General features: G+C 46.3%; 1 protein-coding gene across 3 annotated transcripts; it reads right to left on the bottom strand.

Annotated features, from left to right (window-relative positions):
* Window positions 1-62: 62 nt before the first annotated feature.
* LOC112261364 (pre-mRNA-processing factor 19) lies at window positions 63-15,869 on the bottom strand. Of its 3 annotated transcripts, none has more exons than XM_024436643.2 (16): window positions 15,700-15,869; window positions 11,064-11,213; window positions 10,760-10,836; window positions 10,505-10,646; window positions 8,622-8,692; window positions 8,297-8,365; window positions 8,045-8,086; window positions 7,742-7,816; window positions 7,463-7,538; window positions 7,094-7,203; window positions 6,768-6,923; window positions 6,535-6,604; window positions 4,454-4,627; window positions 1,902-1,984; window positions 1,431-1,536; window positions 63-1,141 (listed from the first exon to the last, which is right to left on the bottom strand). In XM_024436643.2, the coding sequence occupies exons 2-16, from the start codon at window positions 11,107-11,109 to the stop codon at window positions 1,044-1,046; spliced, it is 1,395 nt and encodes a 464-aa protein (XP_024292411.1). In that variant the 5' UTR covers window positions 11,110-11,213; window positions 15,700-15,869; the 3' UTR covers window positions 63-1,043. The 3 variants fall into 3 exon arrangements, with proteins under 3 accessions (XP_024292411.1, XP_024292410.1, XP_024292412.1); XM_024436642.2 differs by lacking the exon at window positions 15,700-15,869 and adding an exon at window positions 12,874-13,141; XM_024436644.2 differs by lacking the exon at window positions 15,700-15,869 and adding an exon at window positions 12,985-13,141.
* Window positions 15,870-15,889: the final 20 nt, after the last annotated feature.

Below are 15,889 nucleotides of genomic sequence, written 5' to 3'. Positions count from 1 at the left end.
CACACCGGGGTAATTGCGTTGTATAACAATGTGTGTAATAGACAACACACAATGAGAGCGGATTAGACTGTTTTGACGTTTATTGATTGATGATCCAAAAACAGTCTTCACCTGGCAAAAGCATAATGCATAAAACAGGCATTTCATGAAGAAAGGAGGGACAATACGATAATAAAATAAAGATATGAAGGTTTTAAAAAATATATACAAATATTAGAATTTCCTCAAATCATTGGCATCACTTACCAACTAACCGAAATCATTCACATTGTACAATAAACAATGGATAGTCAAAAAAAAGGATGAGGAGAATAAAAGGCATGAAATCAAGATGACATTCACAAGCTGTAAAGACCAATACCACATACTGATACTGTAATGATATGAATACAAGGTGGCACTGAGCTTCAAATATATATATTATATATAACTACAACAATGTTCACTGAAGTCACCTCTGTGTGTGTGTGTGGTGGGGGGGGGGGGTCTTACAAGGTACGATATACACATTGATGAATGGACATGGTCTACAATATGCTTGTATGGCTCTTGGTGTGATTCAGTCAATGCTTGCGTCCCAAATGGCACCCTATTCCCTTTGTCGTGTACAACCTTTGACCATAGGGCTCCTGTCAAAAGTAGTGCAGCCCTATATAGGGAATAGGGTGCCATTTGGGACACGGCCCATGGCTCTTAGTATAGTATGGGTCATATACAGTAGGATTGTTGCATGACGTATTTTGGGTGAATTCCAGTCGCCCGGAATCCAAACTGATGTGCTCTGTTTCACCATTGTGGAGCATATCAGTTAAAAATCCATTCTAACATTCCAGCCTCAGATTATTATCCAATCAGACTGCATTTCCCTTCTGATCAACTGCTGCAGGGTCTGTGTGTCCCCCAGATGGCATCCTATTCCCTAGGGTGCCATTTGGAACACAGCCAAAGTCTCTTCCCATGCATAAATCATCAGTGTGACCTCAGAGAGGCCAGCCAATCAGAGCCATCCATCACTCTGCCCATATGATCTTTGATCCCTGTTGTTACAGGCTGTAGAACTTGAGGCTCCTGTCCATTCCGGTGGAGGTGAGGAACTGGGCGTGCTCCCCGAACGCCACGCCAGTCACCACCCCAGTGTGTTCTGGGTAAAGAAAAACAAAACAATAACAAGGCAAAAATGTTAGACTTGAACTCAACTCAAAAGCAATAAAGTTGGGGAGGTGCTGATAAACAGAATAGAACATTTCACAGATACACTTTTTAAATATTTCATAAAGTACTGTATATACACACTTGCTATCATCATCCATCCAGGCACTTTGAAGACCCACCTCTAGACCACTGTTTCTGTCCCAAGCTAACTCAGCACCACTTGCCACTGCATCTCTAGCAGTATAACACACACACACACACACTGTGCATTCTCTTACCTGTGAAGTTGAGGACCTCGGACCACTGCTTACAGATGTAGACCCTGATGTCAGTGCCACCCACAGCCAGGTACGTCCCACTCTGGTCAAACACCAGGGACTTCACCTGAGGGAGAGGAAAGAGACTCGCATATCATTTACCTACATTGACAGGGTAGTTCAGTACAAGGAGATTACAGTAGTCATACAGGGCAGACCGTTGCTAGCCTGGGTGCCAGTTGGTTTCTGCTCTCTTGCAAACTCCTTATGGAATTGACATGCCAGTGACAGAAATGAAGAATGCAAGAGCACAGATGTGGAACCAGGCTAGATTGTAGCACGACTAGCTTCTGAATGTCCAGAAAAACAGTCTACAACGACTGTCTCAAATAGCAGCGGATTTCTTAGATAGTACACTAGGCTCTGGTCAAAAGTAGTGTAGGGGATCGGGGTCATTTCAGATGGGCACAAATTCTTTTCTGCTCTTTTTACCTCGTAGTTGTTGTCCAGGGTGATGGTTTTGAAGTTTTTCAGCTTCCTCAGATCCCAGAGCTTCACTGAGCTGTCCTGGGCACCTGGAGACAGGAGAGGTGGTGAGGTGAGCAGGGCCAAAAATGTACTCAGATTTTTTTAACCAGACAAAATATTTTGGTTTGCAATAATTTCACCAACAAAACAGAAGAAAAAAAACAGATGAGCGTACTTTAATGTTTCTAAAACAATACAATTTCTAACTAGTAAGAATTAGTGGTATATTGTTTAATATATCTTTTTTGTGACCCTTAACCCTCTTAACCAAAATATCAGATGACACAAATGTTCACCTGCCCCTTTAAGGGGGAGGTTACCGTGGTAACGTGAATCAAATCAAGTTTGTGCCAGTGAGATTGAGTCTGAATAGTAGACGCATTGTTTTCTCTTTCCTAGCAGATGAAACTCAAACATTAAAAAAAACAACCCTAGCTTGTGAATAAAACAATGTACATAGATAGCCAAGAAACACAAGGACAAAGTCTCACTTCGGTAGACTTTCGTTTCAAGTCAATTATACCAACTTTTATGCCAGTGTGCAGCGCTTCTAAAAATGAATATTTCAACTCAGCTCTTCACTTACACTGTTGCAGCACGAGGTGGGATAGGCTATAGGATTTGTAGTGATTTGACTTGCGATTCATTTTCCAGCTATGAAACAAAAATCACTACCTCACTGCAAAATCTACAGGGAGAGCTCGAAAATTCAAGCCTCTTGGGTGCTGCCATAGATTTACATTAGAAGTGCTCATCCAAGAAGGCTCAAGGTCATTGGCCATAAAATGACGTCAAATCAAGTGATATCTACCGTAGCTTTGATTGATGTCGATATGATCAGTCCATACTTTCCAAATTGTAGCTAGCAAGCTAGACAAGCTGTCGTCGTCATGAATCAAGTCGACAATCTACTGGCAAATCCTTTTCAATCCTTGTCATATGAAGATAAAGTATAAATAAAACATTTCGGTGCTCATGGGCCATTGGACATAAAGAGTATACAACAACTTGGAAATCGCAAATTCAACAATGAGTGGTTTGGAAGGAATCAGTGGTTAACTGCAAGCGTTGCAAAGAAATCACTAGCCTGCTATTCAGTGGAGTGGGTGTGTGGTCCAAGTCTGGGTTTAAGGGTCTCTTGAAAGTATAAACATTCACGTGCCATGAGCCAGAAAAGGTTGAATACATTGGCTATGCTGTCAATACAGCATGACATCTGCCGCGTTCAAAACTGGAAAATCTTAGACTTCAGTGAGTTCAAGACAACTGGGAACTCTGGAAAAAAAATTAGTTCCGACTGGGAAAATATGTTTTGAAAGGTCCTCCAACTTGGAATTCCAAGTCGGGAACTCAGGCCTCTTTCTAGAACTCCGAACTGAAGATCACTGACGTCATGATTCAACCTTGTTTTTTCCCCGAGTTCCCAGTTGTCTTGAAAGCACCATAAATCCAGAGAATGCTAGACTTTGATGACAAACTTTGCCCACAAAAAGGACCACAGCACCACCTTCCTGTTCAAGTGAGCACAGCACAACAAAGTGAGTCCAAAAATGTATTGTATGCTGCTGCATAAATGATGTAATATGCCAGGGAGATATGTATACTGTAGCCAAGAAAGTTATACTAAGTGTATGTTGTGTAGTAAGCTGTTAGTAGTCCATGTGCCTCACCCTAATAATTTGGTCCCTTTCCCCCTCATAACTTAGCCAACTGTTCTGACTTGTTGGTGCACATGTAGCCTATAGCCTGTTTTAGAGAAATGTAATTGAATATTGTAAGAGCATTCATTGTCTGCTTATATGCCCATTTATTTATCATACGGTTTTGACTTGGTGTACAGGGACAACACTGTAAGAACGGCCCATCTTCTGAATTCTGTCGCTGTACATTTCAAAAGTGCTGAACAAATAGTTATATTGACTACGTCCGTCCTAGCTCGCTCATTAATGTCTTAATCGAAATTACGGATTGCCTCTTATCTGCTCGTCGTTCCCTTATGCCATAGTTTGTACATCTCAATTGTCAGTAGAAACCACATTTGTTTAAGTCAGTCAGCCATATCAGCTATGGTTTTTTAAAGGCAGTAAATGAGGCTGAATGAACTGTTTCACTGCCAGATAAGGCTCTGCTGATAGCCAGGTGTAGCAGTGGTAAAGATTCACTCCATGGTGCTTAACAGAAAGCTCCGTTGTTGGGACAGCTTTTTGTAGGCCCTAACAGTTTATGGGCACTGTTTGTCACCGTTATAGTGCAATTCATGTATTGTTAGGTGTTGCGTTGTGTAGTGGTGGCTTTGCTGCCTTGCAACCCAAATAATGTGGGGGAGTTTGCCCCACCAAAATGTATATGCTAAAATCGCCCGTGTGTAACACACAGGAACAAAGACAACTTTCCACACAGTCACTCAGACAGAGAGTAACAGAGACTGACACACACACACGCTAGTCTTCTCTCTCACGTGTGCACTCACACACATAGAGAGTCCTCTCACACACACACACACACAGCAATCTCACCTGTAGCCAGGTAGTATCCGTTCTCAGAGAAGGCGATGGAGGTGACAGGGCCGATGTGGCCGGGGAAGTTGGCCACATTGGTGCGCTCCTTCAGGTCCCAGATCTTGATCTGAGAGTCGGCCGTCCCCGTCCCGAAGATCAGACCGTCAGGGTGGAACTGGGCACAGGTCAGAGCTGGAGGGGCACAAGACAGGATGTGTAAAGAACATGCATTTGCAATGTATCAGTGTGCTTTCAGAGAGTACAGGGGACGGGTTGGTTAGAAATATTACCACAGTTAGGTACTAGGTCAGTCAATTCACAGGGGATGGGTTGGTTAGAAGCAAGCAACACGTGGCCAATAAAACCTCTTGGGCCCGAGCAACACGTGGCCAATAAAACCTCTTGCCCCGAGCAACACGTGGCCAATAAAACCTCTTTCCCGAGAGCAACACGTGGCCAATAAAACCTCTTGACCCGAGCAACACGTGGCCAATAAAACCTCTTGCCCCGAGCAACACGTGGCCAATAAAACCTCTTGCCCCGAGCAACACGTGGCCAATAAAACCTCTTGCCCCGAGCAACACGTGGCCAATAAAACCTCTTGCCCCGAGCAACACGAGCCCCGAGCAACACGTGGCCAATAAAACCTCTTTCCCACGAGCAACACGTGGCCAATAAAACCTCTTGCCCCGAGCAACACGTGGCCAATAAAACCTCTTGCCCCGAGCAACACGTGGCCAATAAAACCTCTTCTCCCCGAGCAACACGTGGCCACATAAAACCTCTTGCCCCGAGCAACACGTGGCCAATAAAACCTCTTTCCCCGAGCAACACGTGGCCACGTGGCCAATAAAACCACGTCCTCTTTCCCGAGCAACACGTGGCCAATAAAACCTCTTTCCCCGAGCAACACGTGGCCAATAAAACCTCTTTTCCCCCGAGCAACACGTGGCCAATAAAACCTCTTTATTCCTCTTGCCCCGAGCAACACGTGGCCAATAAAACCTCTTGCCCCGAGCAACACGTGGCCAATAAAACCTCTTGCCCCGAGCAACACGTGGCCAATAAAACCTCTTTCCCCGAGCAACACGTGGCCAATAAAACCTCTTTCCCCGAGCAACACGTGGCCAATAAAACCTCTTTCCCCGAGCAACACGTGGCCAATAAAACCTCTTTCCCCGAGCAACACGTGGCCAATAAAACCTCTTTTTCCGAGCAACACGTGGCCAATAAAACCTCTTGCCTCGAGCAACACGTGGCCAATAAAACCTCTTGCCTCAAGCAACACGTGGCCAATAAAACCTCTTTCCCCAAGCAACACGTGGCCAATAAAACCTCTTCCCCGAGCAACACGTGGCCAATAAAACCTCTTTCACCGAGCAACACGTGGCCAATAAAACCTCTTGTTCCGAGCAACACGTGGCCAATAAAACCTCTTGTCCCGAGCAACACGTGGCCAATAAAACCTCTTGTCCCGAGCAACACGTGGCCAATAAAACATCTTGTCCCGAGCAACACGTGGCCAATAAAACATTTTGTCCCAAGCAACATGTGGCCAATAAAACATCTTGTCCCAAGCAACATGTGGCCAATAAAACATCTTGTCCCTAGCAACATGTGGCCAATAAAACATCTTGTCCCTAGCAACATGTGGCCAATAAAACATCTTGTCCCTAGCAACATGTGGCCAATAAAACATCTTGTCCCTAGCAACATGTGGCCAATAAAACATCTTGTCCCTAGCAACATGTGGCCAATAAAACATCTTGTCCCTAGCAACATGTGGTCAATAAAATGTCTGGGAAGAGAGAGAGTGTCCAACGGTGTGGTCCAGCGATTAGAGCTGCCACAGTCGCCATGGGTTCGAATCCTGCCCACTGCCCTTTCACTCCCCCTACCGCCCTGTGGTAGACTAGTGTCCTGTCTGGGGGAGTGTACTTATACATCAAGCTGCCTCACACTACAGAAACAGGACAGATGCTCCTGCCCTTATGGGCCGTTCTGGCTTGGACAAGGCTACTTTACTTACTCCCATCTTTCATGTCTTTTCTCCTCAATTAAACATAATAATTGGGTGGGAGAGAGATAGAAACACTCACCACATCCTGCAGCCTCATCAGTGACTTTGGTGAGAACACGACCTGTTTGGATGTCAGAGAAGGCCCAGTACTGATGGAGAGAGAGAGAAGGGAAGAGATAGCAATTGGAGAAAGAGGGGGAGACGGCAGATTGTGAGAAAAATCATAATAATAGGTCTTTACATAACAGTAGCGTTCTCGACATCCAAATCCACGTGTGTGTACATATGTTACGTGTGTGTGTGTTTTTTTACCTGATCCTCGGAGGAGCTGAGCAGGTAGTCTCCGGTGGCGTGGAGGGAGAGCCCGGTGACGCTCGCCTCGTGAGCCCGCACCACCTGGACACAGTTGCCCCCGGTAACGGACCACACGCGGATAGTGCTGTCTGGAGAGGCTGAGAACACTACCGACTGGAGGGAGAGAGTGAGAGGAGGAGAGTGCGCAGAGAGAGAAAGGGGGGAGAGAGAGAGAGAGATAAATTGTTGTGGTAAGGCATAGAATTAGAGAGAAATTCCAGTGCAAGACATTGCTGCTGACTACGTCAACAGAGAGTAAAGGAAAGGAAGTGTGTGCGTCTCACCTGAGAGGGGTGATAGATGACAGAGGTGACCTTCTTGGTATGTCCTTTCAGGGTTGCGATGATCTGCTCCTCCTTCTTATCAAACACCACCACGTTCCTATCAGCCCCGCCTGTAGAGGGAGACAGAGGTTAGGGGATTGTATCTGGGTCTGGCCAGGGTCTCCATCCCAAACATCACCGTTCTGGTCAAGAGTAGTGCACTATATAGGACATGTAGAGTAACTGTTGGGACACAGCCATAGTATTTTTTTCTTTTTTTTCTTGAGGAAGGAAGCATTTTGATGGAATTCACACAGAAACAATGTGTGTGTGTATATCTACAATGGGCAGTGGACGGTGTGTGTGTGTGTATATGTGTGTGTGTCTCACCAGTGAGCACTTTGTTGGTGTCGGAGGGACACAGGTCCAAAGACAGGATCCCAGGCACACTGGCACTGTGGAGACCCTGACAGACAGACAGACAGACAGACACACACACAGAGAGAGAGACATAGAAACATCATTTAGGGCTGCGTTCAGTAGGCATGAAACGGAAGAAAAATGATCTGAAACAGGGAGGAACTTTTCTGAACTTGCCCAAGGTTTGAAGAATAAGTGTTGCAACACCAGCCATAGCTAGAGGTCCTACACACACACACACACACTCACAGCATGGGTAGCCACTTGTCTGTACTTGCTGAGGTCCTCCGTTCGGACCAGCTCTTCTGGAACTGTCTTTCCTCTCTGTGGGAAGAGGAGAGACGGTAGAGGTGAGGTCCGGACAAAAATGTCTCCCAGCGTGGCTATGTCCCAAAAATGTCACCCTATGGCCCCTGCTCAAAAGTAGTGCCCCGTGTAGGGAGTAGGGTGCCATTTGAGACACAGCCCATAGCTTATACTCAGCTGACAACTGGTTGGACATTAGGTCGGTTCTTCTATGAATAACAACAGGGAAGTTGTTTGAATTGGTACCTTCTTTCTCTCCGTGGTCAGGACAGTGGCCTTGTCTTGCAGCTGTGGAGAGAGGCGGACATCTTAGTATAGGTCACTCTGTGCTGTGTTGACTGATTGGATGGTTGATTGGTTATTTCAAGGTTTTATACACCACGGCCTTATATGGTACTATTTGTAATGAACGCTCATGATGGTCGAGTATAACGGTGTGGTATCGTTTCTCTTGTACTGTGGATGTGAATGTGCGTGAGGTCATGTATCATCTCTTACCTTCTGTATGATCTCTGGTATCATTCCCACCTGCTCACTGACCTCCATGGGCTCTCCTGCACCTCCAGCCTGTGAAATGAAATGCAGAATGAATAACAAAACGAGAATTGGACATGTCTTATTCGAAACTGTGTGTTTGCGTCAGCTGTCCAAAAATGATTTTTATTTTAACCAATAGATACTACAACTTTACAGGTCTTAGTTAGACAGAAGACTTCAAGTTAAGAAACTTTTTGAGCTCATGCGTTTATGAGAAGTTAACCATCAAACCAGTTAACTATCAAATGAAACCCATTAACTGGAGGGCTGTGAGCTAATCACTGACCGTGACATGGGGCTGGGAAGCGACTGCCTGAGCAACCACCAATCCCGCCTGTGGCTTCAGAGTGGCCAGAGCTACGGGGAGAGAGAAGGGTAAAACATAGAGAAGGAGAAATGAGAAGTGACGCCCCATGGCCACTAACATCCAAAGCTGTTTCCAGATGAACATAAAAGAGTGTGTGCAAGTATGCTTGCGTGTGTGTGTGTGTGTGTGTGTGTGTGTGTGTGTGTGTGTGTGTGTGAGAAAGAGAGTGTGCAGGTATGTTAGAATGGACAGTGGCAAAAAAAAAGCATGTGAACCCTTTGGAATGACCTGGATTTCTGCATAAATGTCATAAAATGTGATCTGATCTTCAACTTAGTGACGGCAATAGACAAACACAGTGTGCTTAAACTAATAAACACACAAATGATTGTATTCTTCACGTTTATATTGACTACGTCATTGAAACATTCACAGTGTATGTTGGGAAAAGTATGTGAACCCCTATAGGCTAATGACTTCTCCCAAAAGCTAATTGGAGTCAGGAGTCAGCTAACCTGGAGTCCAATCAATGAGACAAGATTGGAGATGTTGGTTAGAGCTGCCTTGCCCTATAAAAAACATGTAGTTTGCCATTCACGAGAAGCATTGCCAGATGTGAAGAGATCTCAGAAGACCTAAGATTAAGAATTGTTGACTTGCATGAAGCTGGAAAGGGATACAAAAGTACATCTAAAAGCCTTGATGTTCATCAGTCCACAGTAAGACAAATAGTCTATAAATAGAGAAAGTTCAGCACTGTTGCTACTCTCCCTAGGAGTGGCCGTCCTGCAAAGATGACTGCAAGAGCACAGTGCAGAATGCTCAATGAGGTTAAGAAGAATCCTAGTGTCAGCTAAAGACTTACAGAAATCTCTGGAACATGCTAACATCTCTGTTGACGAGTCTACGATACATAAAACACCAAACAAGAATGGTTTTCATGGGAGGACAACACGGAAGAAGTCCCTGCTGTCCAAAAAAAACATTGCTGCACGTCTGAAGTTTGCAAAAGAGCATCAAGATGTTCCACAGCGCTACTGGCAAAATATTCTGTGGACAGATGAAACTAAAGTCGAGATGTTTGGAAGGAACACACAACACTATGTGTGGAGAAAAAAAAGGCACAGCACAGCAACATCAAAACCTCATCCCAACTGTAAAGTATGGTGGAGGGAGCATCATGGTTTGAGGCTGCTTTGCTGCCTCAGGGCCTAGACAGCTTGCTATCATCGACAGAAAAATCTATTCCCAAGTTTATCAAGACATTTTGCAAGAGAATGTTAGGCTATCTGTCCACCAATTGAAGCTCAACAGAAGTTGGGTGATGCAACAGGACAACGACCCAAAACACAGAAGTAAATCAACAACCGAATGGCTTCAGAAGAAAATACGCCTTCTGGAGTGGCCCAGTCAGAGTCTTGACCTCAACCCAATTTAAAATGCTGTGGAATGACCTTGAGAGCGGTTCACACCAGACATCCTAAGACTATTGCTAAACTGAAACAGTTCTGTAAAGAGGAATGGTCCAAAATTCCTCCAGACCGTTGTGCAGGTCTGATCCGCAACAACAGAAAACGTTTGGTTGAGGCTATTGATTCCAAAGGTGGGTCAACCAGTTATTAAATGCAAGGGTTCACATACTTGTCCCACCCTACGCGGTGTGTTCAATAAAGACATGAAAAAAAGACATGAAAACATATAATTGTTTGTGTTATTAGTTTAAGCAGATTGTGTTTGTCTATTGTTGTGATTTAGATGAAGATCGGATCAAATTTTACGACCAGAAATCCAGTGTATGTATAATCACATGTGTTGAGTGTATATACGTGTATAGCGTGTGTGCGTATGTATACGTCTCTCACCCTCTCTGGCGGCAGTGACCTCCTTGGTGAGACGGGCGATGACCCTGCAGGCGGCGTCGTGCTGGTAGAGGGCGTGGCTTAACTCCTGACGTGTCGTCTGTAACTGCTGCCTCAAGGTGAAACTGTGGAGCATCACCGCATCCTGAGAGAGAGGGAGAGATTTAGAAGACTGTGTGGTACAAAGGGGAGTGTCTATGTGTGTGTCACGGTTCAGACACAGCAAAGGGGAGTGTAGGAGAGTATACATGGACTCACCCACTCGTCCTGCAGAGCTTTGAGGATGGCTGGGATACTAGTGGATGAGGGAGCTTTGGGTCTGATGGGGTGAGAGACTGACGCAGGGGGGGGGAGACAAAAATAACTTCATGTGTTGAGATATCTTTTGACGCCTGACTAGTGGGGTTATCATTGTTGTTGAAGCGGCAGAATGCACTCAAGCCTAGAGATTGCCGGGCACCGTGCAGGAATAGTTGGAAGTAAAATGATATGGCTAACCCTTACTGTGTCAACTTCAGCTCAGCATCAGATCTGAACACACTCTGCTCCATGTCTCCCTCACCTTTAATGTCTATCAGCTGTTCCTCTGACAGAGGCTGCCCATTCATAGGGTCTGTTCCATTCTCGGCGATGTACTTCTCAATCAGCCGCCGCTCGAACACCTGGTTGGACACCGGTGACACACAGGGGAGCTCCGGCACCTCATTCGAAACTGGATGGACGGTAGAGCGAGAGGGGTAAATTAGCATGCCCGAAATTACAACATAAATACGGCAAACATTACTAGAGTCAGAAGATGGAAGAACACATTACTGTTTAAGTGTACTTTGCAAATAAATAAACTCAGCAAAAAAATAAATAACCCCCTTTTCAGGACCCTGTCTTTCAACGATAATTAAGGTCACAGTTATGAAAACTTAGGACACTAAAGAGGCCTTTCTACTGACTCTGAAAAACACCAAAAGAAAGATGCCCAGGGTCCCTGCTCATCTGCGTGAACGTGGCTTAGGCATGCTGCAAGGAGGCATGAGGACTGCAGAGGTGACCAGGGCAATAAATTGCAATGTCTGTACTGTGAGACGCCTAAGACAGCGCTACAGGGAGACAGGACCGACAGCTGATCGTCCTCGCAGTGGCAGACCTCGTGTAACAACACCTGCACAGGATAGGTACATCCGAACATCACACCTGCGGGACAGGTACAGGATGGCAACAACAACTGCCCGAGTTACACCAGGAACGCACAATCCCTCCATCAGTGCTCAGACTGTCCGCAATAGGCTGAGAGAGGCTGGACGGAATGCTTGTAGGCCTGTTGTAAGGCAGGTCCTCACCAGACATCACCGTCAGCAACGTCGCCTATGGGCACAAACCCACCGTCGCTGGACCAGACAGGACTGGCAAAAAGTGCTCTTCACTGACAAGTCGAGGTTTTGTCTCACCAGGGGTGATGGTCGGATTCACGTTTATCATCGAAGGGATGAGCGTTACACCGAGGCCTGTACTCTGGAGCGGGATCGATTTGGAGGTGGAGGGTCCGTCATGGTCTGGGGCGGTGTGTCACAGCATCATCGGACTGAGCTTGTCGTCATTGCAGGCATTGTCAACGCTGTGTGTTACAGGGAAGACATCCTCCTCCCTCATGTAGTTCCCTTACTGCAAGCTCATCCTGACATGACCCTCCAGCATGACAATGCCACCAGCCGTACTGCTCGTTCTGTGCATGATTTCCTGCAAGACAGGAATGCCAGTGTTCTGCCATGGCCAGCGAAGAGCCCGGATCTCAATCCCATTGAGCATATCTGGGACCTGTTGGATCGGAGGGTGAGGGCTAGGGCCATTCCCCCCAGAAATGTCTGGGAACTTGCAGGTGCCTTGGTGGAAGAGTGGGGTAACATCTCACAGCAAGTCAATGGGATTGCAGTCCATGAGGAGGAGATGCACTGCAGCACTCAGTGCAGCTGGTGGCCACACCACATACTGACTTACTTTTGACCCCCCTCCCCTTTGGGACACATTATTCAATTTCTGTTAGTCACATGTCTGTGGAACTTGTTCAGTTTGTCTCAGTTGTTGAATCTTATATTCATACAAATATTTACACATGTTAAGTTTGCTGAAAATAAACGCAGTTGACAGTGAAAGGACGTTTCTTTTTCTGCTGAGTTTAGTAACACCGATGTCAAGCTGATCCAGTGTACAATGTTTGAAAAAGGATGCTTGCGAATTGAAATGTATAACATGCATAGGGTGACAATAATAAGGGAAGGTTCAAGAGACATTTTTATACACAAACATACGTGATATTTGCGGTCTATGTAGTTACCGCTAACGTTACGGAAGGGCAGCTCAACTCATTCATTTGAACTTACTTGCACAAACCAGGGACATTTTCAGTATCTAGCTAAACCCTCGGTCGTTCGTTTCCTCCAATATCACCGTATCAGTACAGATAAATGAATGTTCTTCGGATCCAAATATACCTTGTTTTTGTGTTGATTCTCATATAATAATAATCCGGCTAAATAAAATTTTGATGGATGAATTTTCCTTTCCGTATTCATGCACGCTGTTCCGCGGCTGCGCGTGTTGGGTACAGCTCCGACTATTGCATGCTGGGATAGCACGGGTCCTCCGAACCCGCCCCCAGTCTGTAGTCCTCAACAAACTATAGTGTTATTCAAAATCCTTGGGACGCCCGTACCCTAATGTAAACTTCAATGGGGGCAAGGACACCCCGAAGATCCCAGATAGCAAGTACCAACAAACTATAGATTAATAACAGAGATAGCCTCAATACTATATAGTCATCAAAATGTGACAAAGGCAGTGCTGAAATGTGGGTGAATCTGCTTTCACCATTCACCACTGGGCTTACGAGGGGCGCAGCGGTCTAAGGCACTCCATCTTCGTGCTAGAGGCATCACTAAAGACACCCTGGTTTGATTTCAGGCTGTATCACAACCGGCTGGGATTTGGAGTCGCATACGGCGGCGCACAATTGGCCCAGCGTTGTCCGGTGTACGCCGTCAAATTAAATAAGAATTTGTTCTTGCTTAGTTAAATAAAGGATACATAAATAAACCCAGAAGAAGTAGACTTATAGTCTAGACAAGTGGGCTAGGGCTATAAATAAAACCAGGCTGGACACGCCCCCAAAACCTTTTCCCTCAGGAGACTGAAAAGATTTGGCATGGGTCCCCAGATCCTCAAAAAGTTCTACAGCTGCACCATCGAGAGCATCCTGACCTGGTATGGCAACTGCTCGGCATCACTAGGGCCAAGCTTCCTGCAATCCAGGACCTATATAATAGGCGGTGTCAGAGGAAAGCCCATAAAATTATCAGAGACTCACCCAAGTCATAGACTGTTTTCTCTGCTACCGCACAGCAAGCGGTATCGGAGCGCCAAGTCTAGGACCAAAAGGCTCTTTAGCAGCTTCTACCCCCAAGCCTTAACAATTAATCAAATGGCCACCGGACTATTACATTACCCCCCCCTCCCCCCCATTTGTTTTGTACACTGCTGCTACTCACTGTTAATTATCTATGTATAGTCACTTCACCCCTACCTACATGTACAAATTACCTCAACTAACCTATACCCCCAGACAGGGCCAAACAGACAGGATATAACCCCACCCGCTCTGCCAAAGCACAGCCCCCACACCACTAGAGGGATATCTTCAACCGCCAATTTACCATCCTGAAACAAGGCCGGGTATAGCCCACAAAGATCTCCGGCACGGCACAACCCAAGGGGGGGGCGCCAACCCACAACCTGGTACAGCCACTCCACTGCCTCTGGCTCCCCCGACCCTCCCCCAATGGACATTTACCCTGCCTCCACCCCAATGGACATTTACCCTGCCTCCACCCCAATGGACATTTACCCTGCCTCCGCCTCAATAGACATTTACCCTGCCTCCGCGCCAATGGACATTTACCCTGCCTACACCCCAATGGACATTTACCCTACCTCCGCCCCAATGGACATTTACCCTGCCTCCACCCCAATGGACATTTACCCTGCCTCCACCCCAATGGACATTTACCCTGCCTCCACCCCAATGGACATTTACCCTGCCTCCACCCCAATAGACATTTACCCTGCCTCCACCCCAATAGACATTTACCCTGCCTCCACCCCAATGGACATTTACCCTGCCTCCACCCCAATGGACATTTACCCTGCCTCCACCCCAATGGACATTTACCCTGCCTCCACCCCAATGGACATTTACCCTGCCTCCGCCCCAATGGACATTTACCCTGCCTCCGCCCCAATGGACATTTACCCTGCCTCCGCCCCAATGGACATTTACCCCAATGGACATTTACCCTGCCTCCGCCCCAATGGACATTTACCCTGCCTCCGCCCCAATGGACATTTACCCTGCCTCCACCCCAATGGACATTTACCCTGCCTACACCCCAATGGACATTTACCCTACCTCCACCCCAATGGACATTTACCCTGCCTCCACCCCAATGGACATTTACCCCTGCCTCCACCCCTGCCTCCACCCCAATGGACATTTACCCTGCCTCCACCCCAATAGACATTTACCCTGCCTCCACCCCAATGGACATTTACCCTGCCTCCACCCCAATGGACATTTACCCTACCTCCACCCCAATGGATATTTACCCTGCCTCCACCCCAATGGATATTTACCCTGCCTCCACCCCAATGGATATTTACCCTGCCTCCGCCCCAATGGATATTTACCCTGCCTCCACCCCAATGGATATTTACCCTACCTCCACCCCAATGGATATTTACCCTACCTCCACCCCAATGGATATTTACCCTGCCTCCACCCCAATGGATATTTACCCTGCCTCCACCCCAATGGATATTTACCCTGCCTCCGCCCCAATGGATATTTACGCTGCCTCCGCCCCAATGGACATTCATAATTGTTACAGTTGTAAATTTGTATAAATGATTACCTACTGCCCCTGTCCTGCAGACTTCCTACCCCTGCTATAATTTATTGCTATCAATGTGAATTAATACAATTTATTTCACTTTAGGTGAGAGGCAATACCATTTTAGAGTAAGCTAAACTAGAATGAACGCCTAAATTAGAGCACATCACGTAGGCCTAGGCTCTGAGAAAACAAAGTTTTCTAGGCTTCTAAAGACTATAAATAGTAAGCTATAACAAGTTATCATTTTCAAACAGTAATTACCATTATTTTGAGAGAATCATCTGATACATTGTCTCCTCCTGTATCTTCTAGACTACTCCATCCCAAATGGCACTCTATTCCCTGTAATGCAGTACTTTTGGCCAGAGCAGTGCACTAAGAGGAACAGGGTGCCATTTGGGACTATCTTACTGATGAATCAATGTGGGAAGTCACGTGTGCCCTGGACGGG

The sequence above is a fragment of the Oncorhynchus tshawytscha genome, linkage group LG11 (genome assembly GCF_018296145.1).
Source record: "Oncorhynchus tshawytscha isolate Ot180627B linkage group LG11, Otsh_v2.0, whole genome shotgun sequence".
Taxonomy (NCBI): Eukaryota; Metazoa; Chordata; class Actinopteri; order Salmoniformes; family Salmonidae; genus Oncorhynchus; species Oncorhynchus tshawytscha.
This window is presented reverse-complemented; position numbering and strand designations above follow the sequence as displayed.

Excerpts from the sequence above, each read along its gene's own strand:
- LOC112261364 (XM_024436642.2), bottom strand. Across the intron at positions 7,817-8,044 it reads TGACCACGGAGAGAAAGAAG|AGAGGAAAGACAGTTCCAGA; the intron begins GTACCAATTCAA and ends CTCTTCCCACAG. Across the intron at positions 7,539-7,741 it reads GACAAGTGGCTACCCATGCT|GGTCTCCACAGTGCCAGTGT; the intron begins GTGAGTGTGTGT and ends TCTGTCTGTCAG.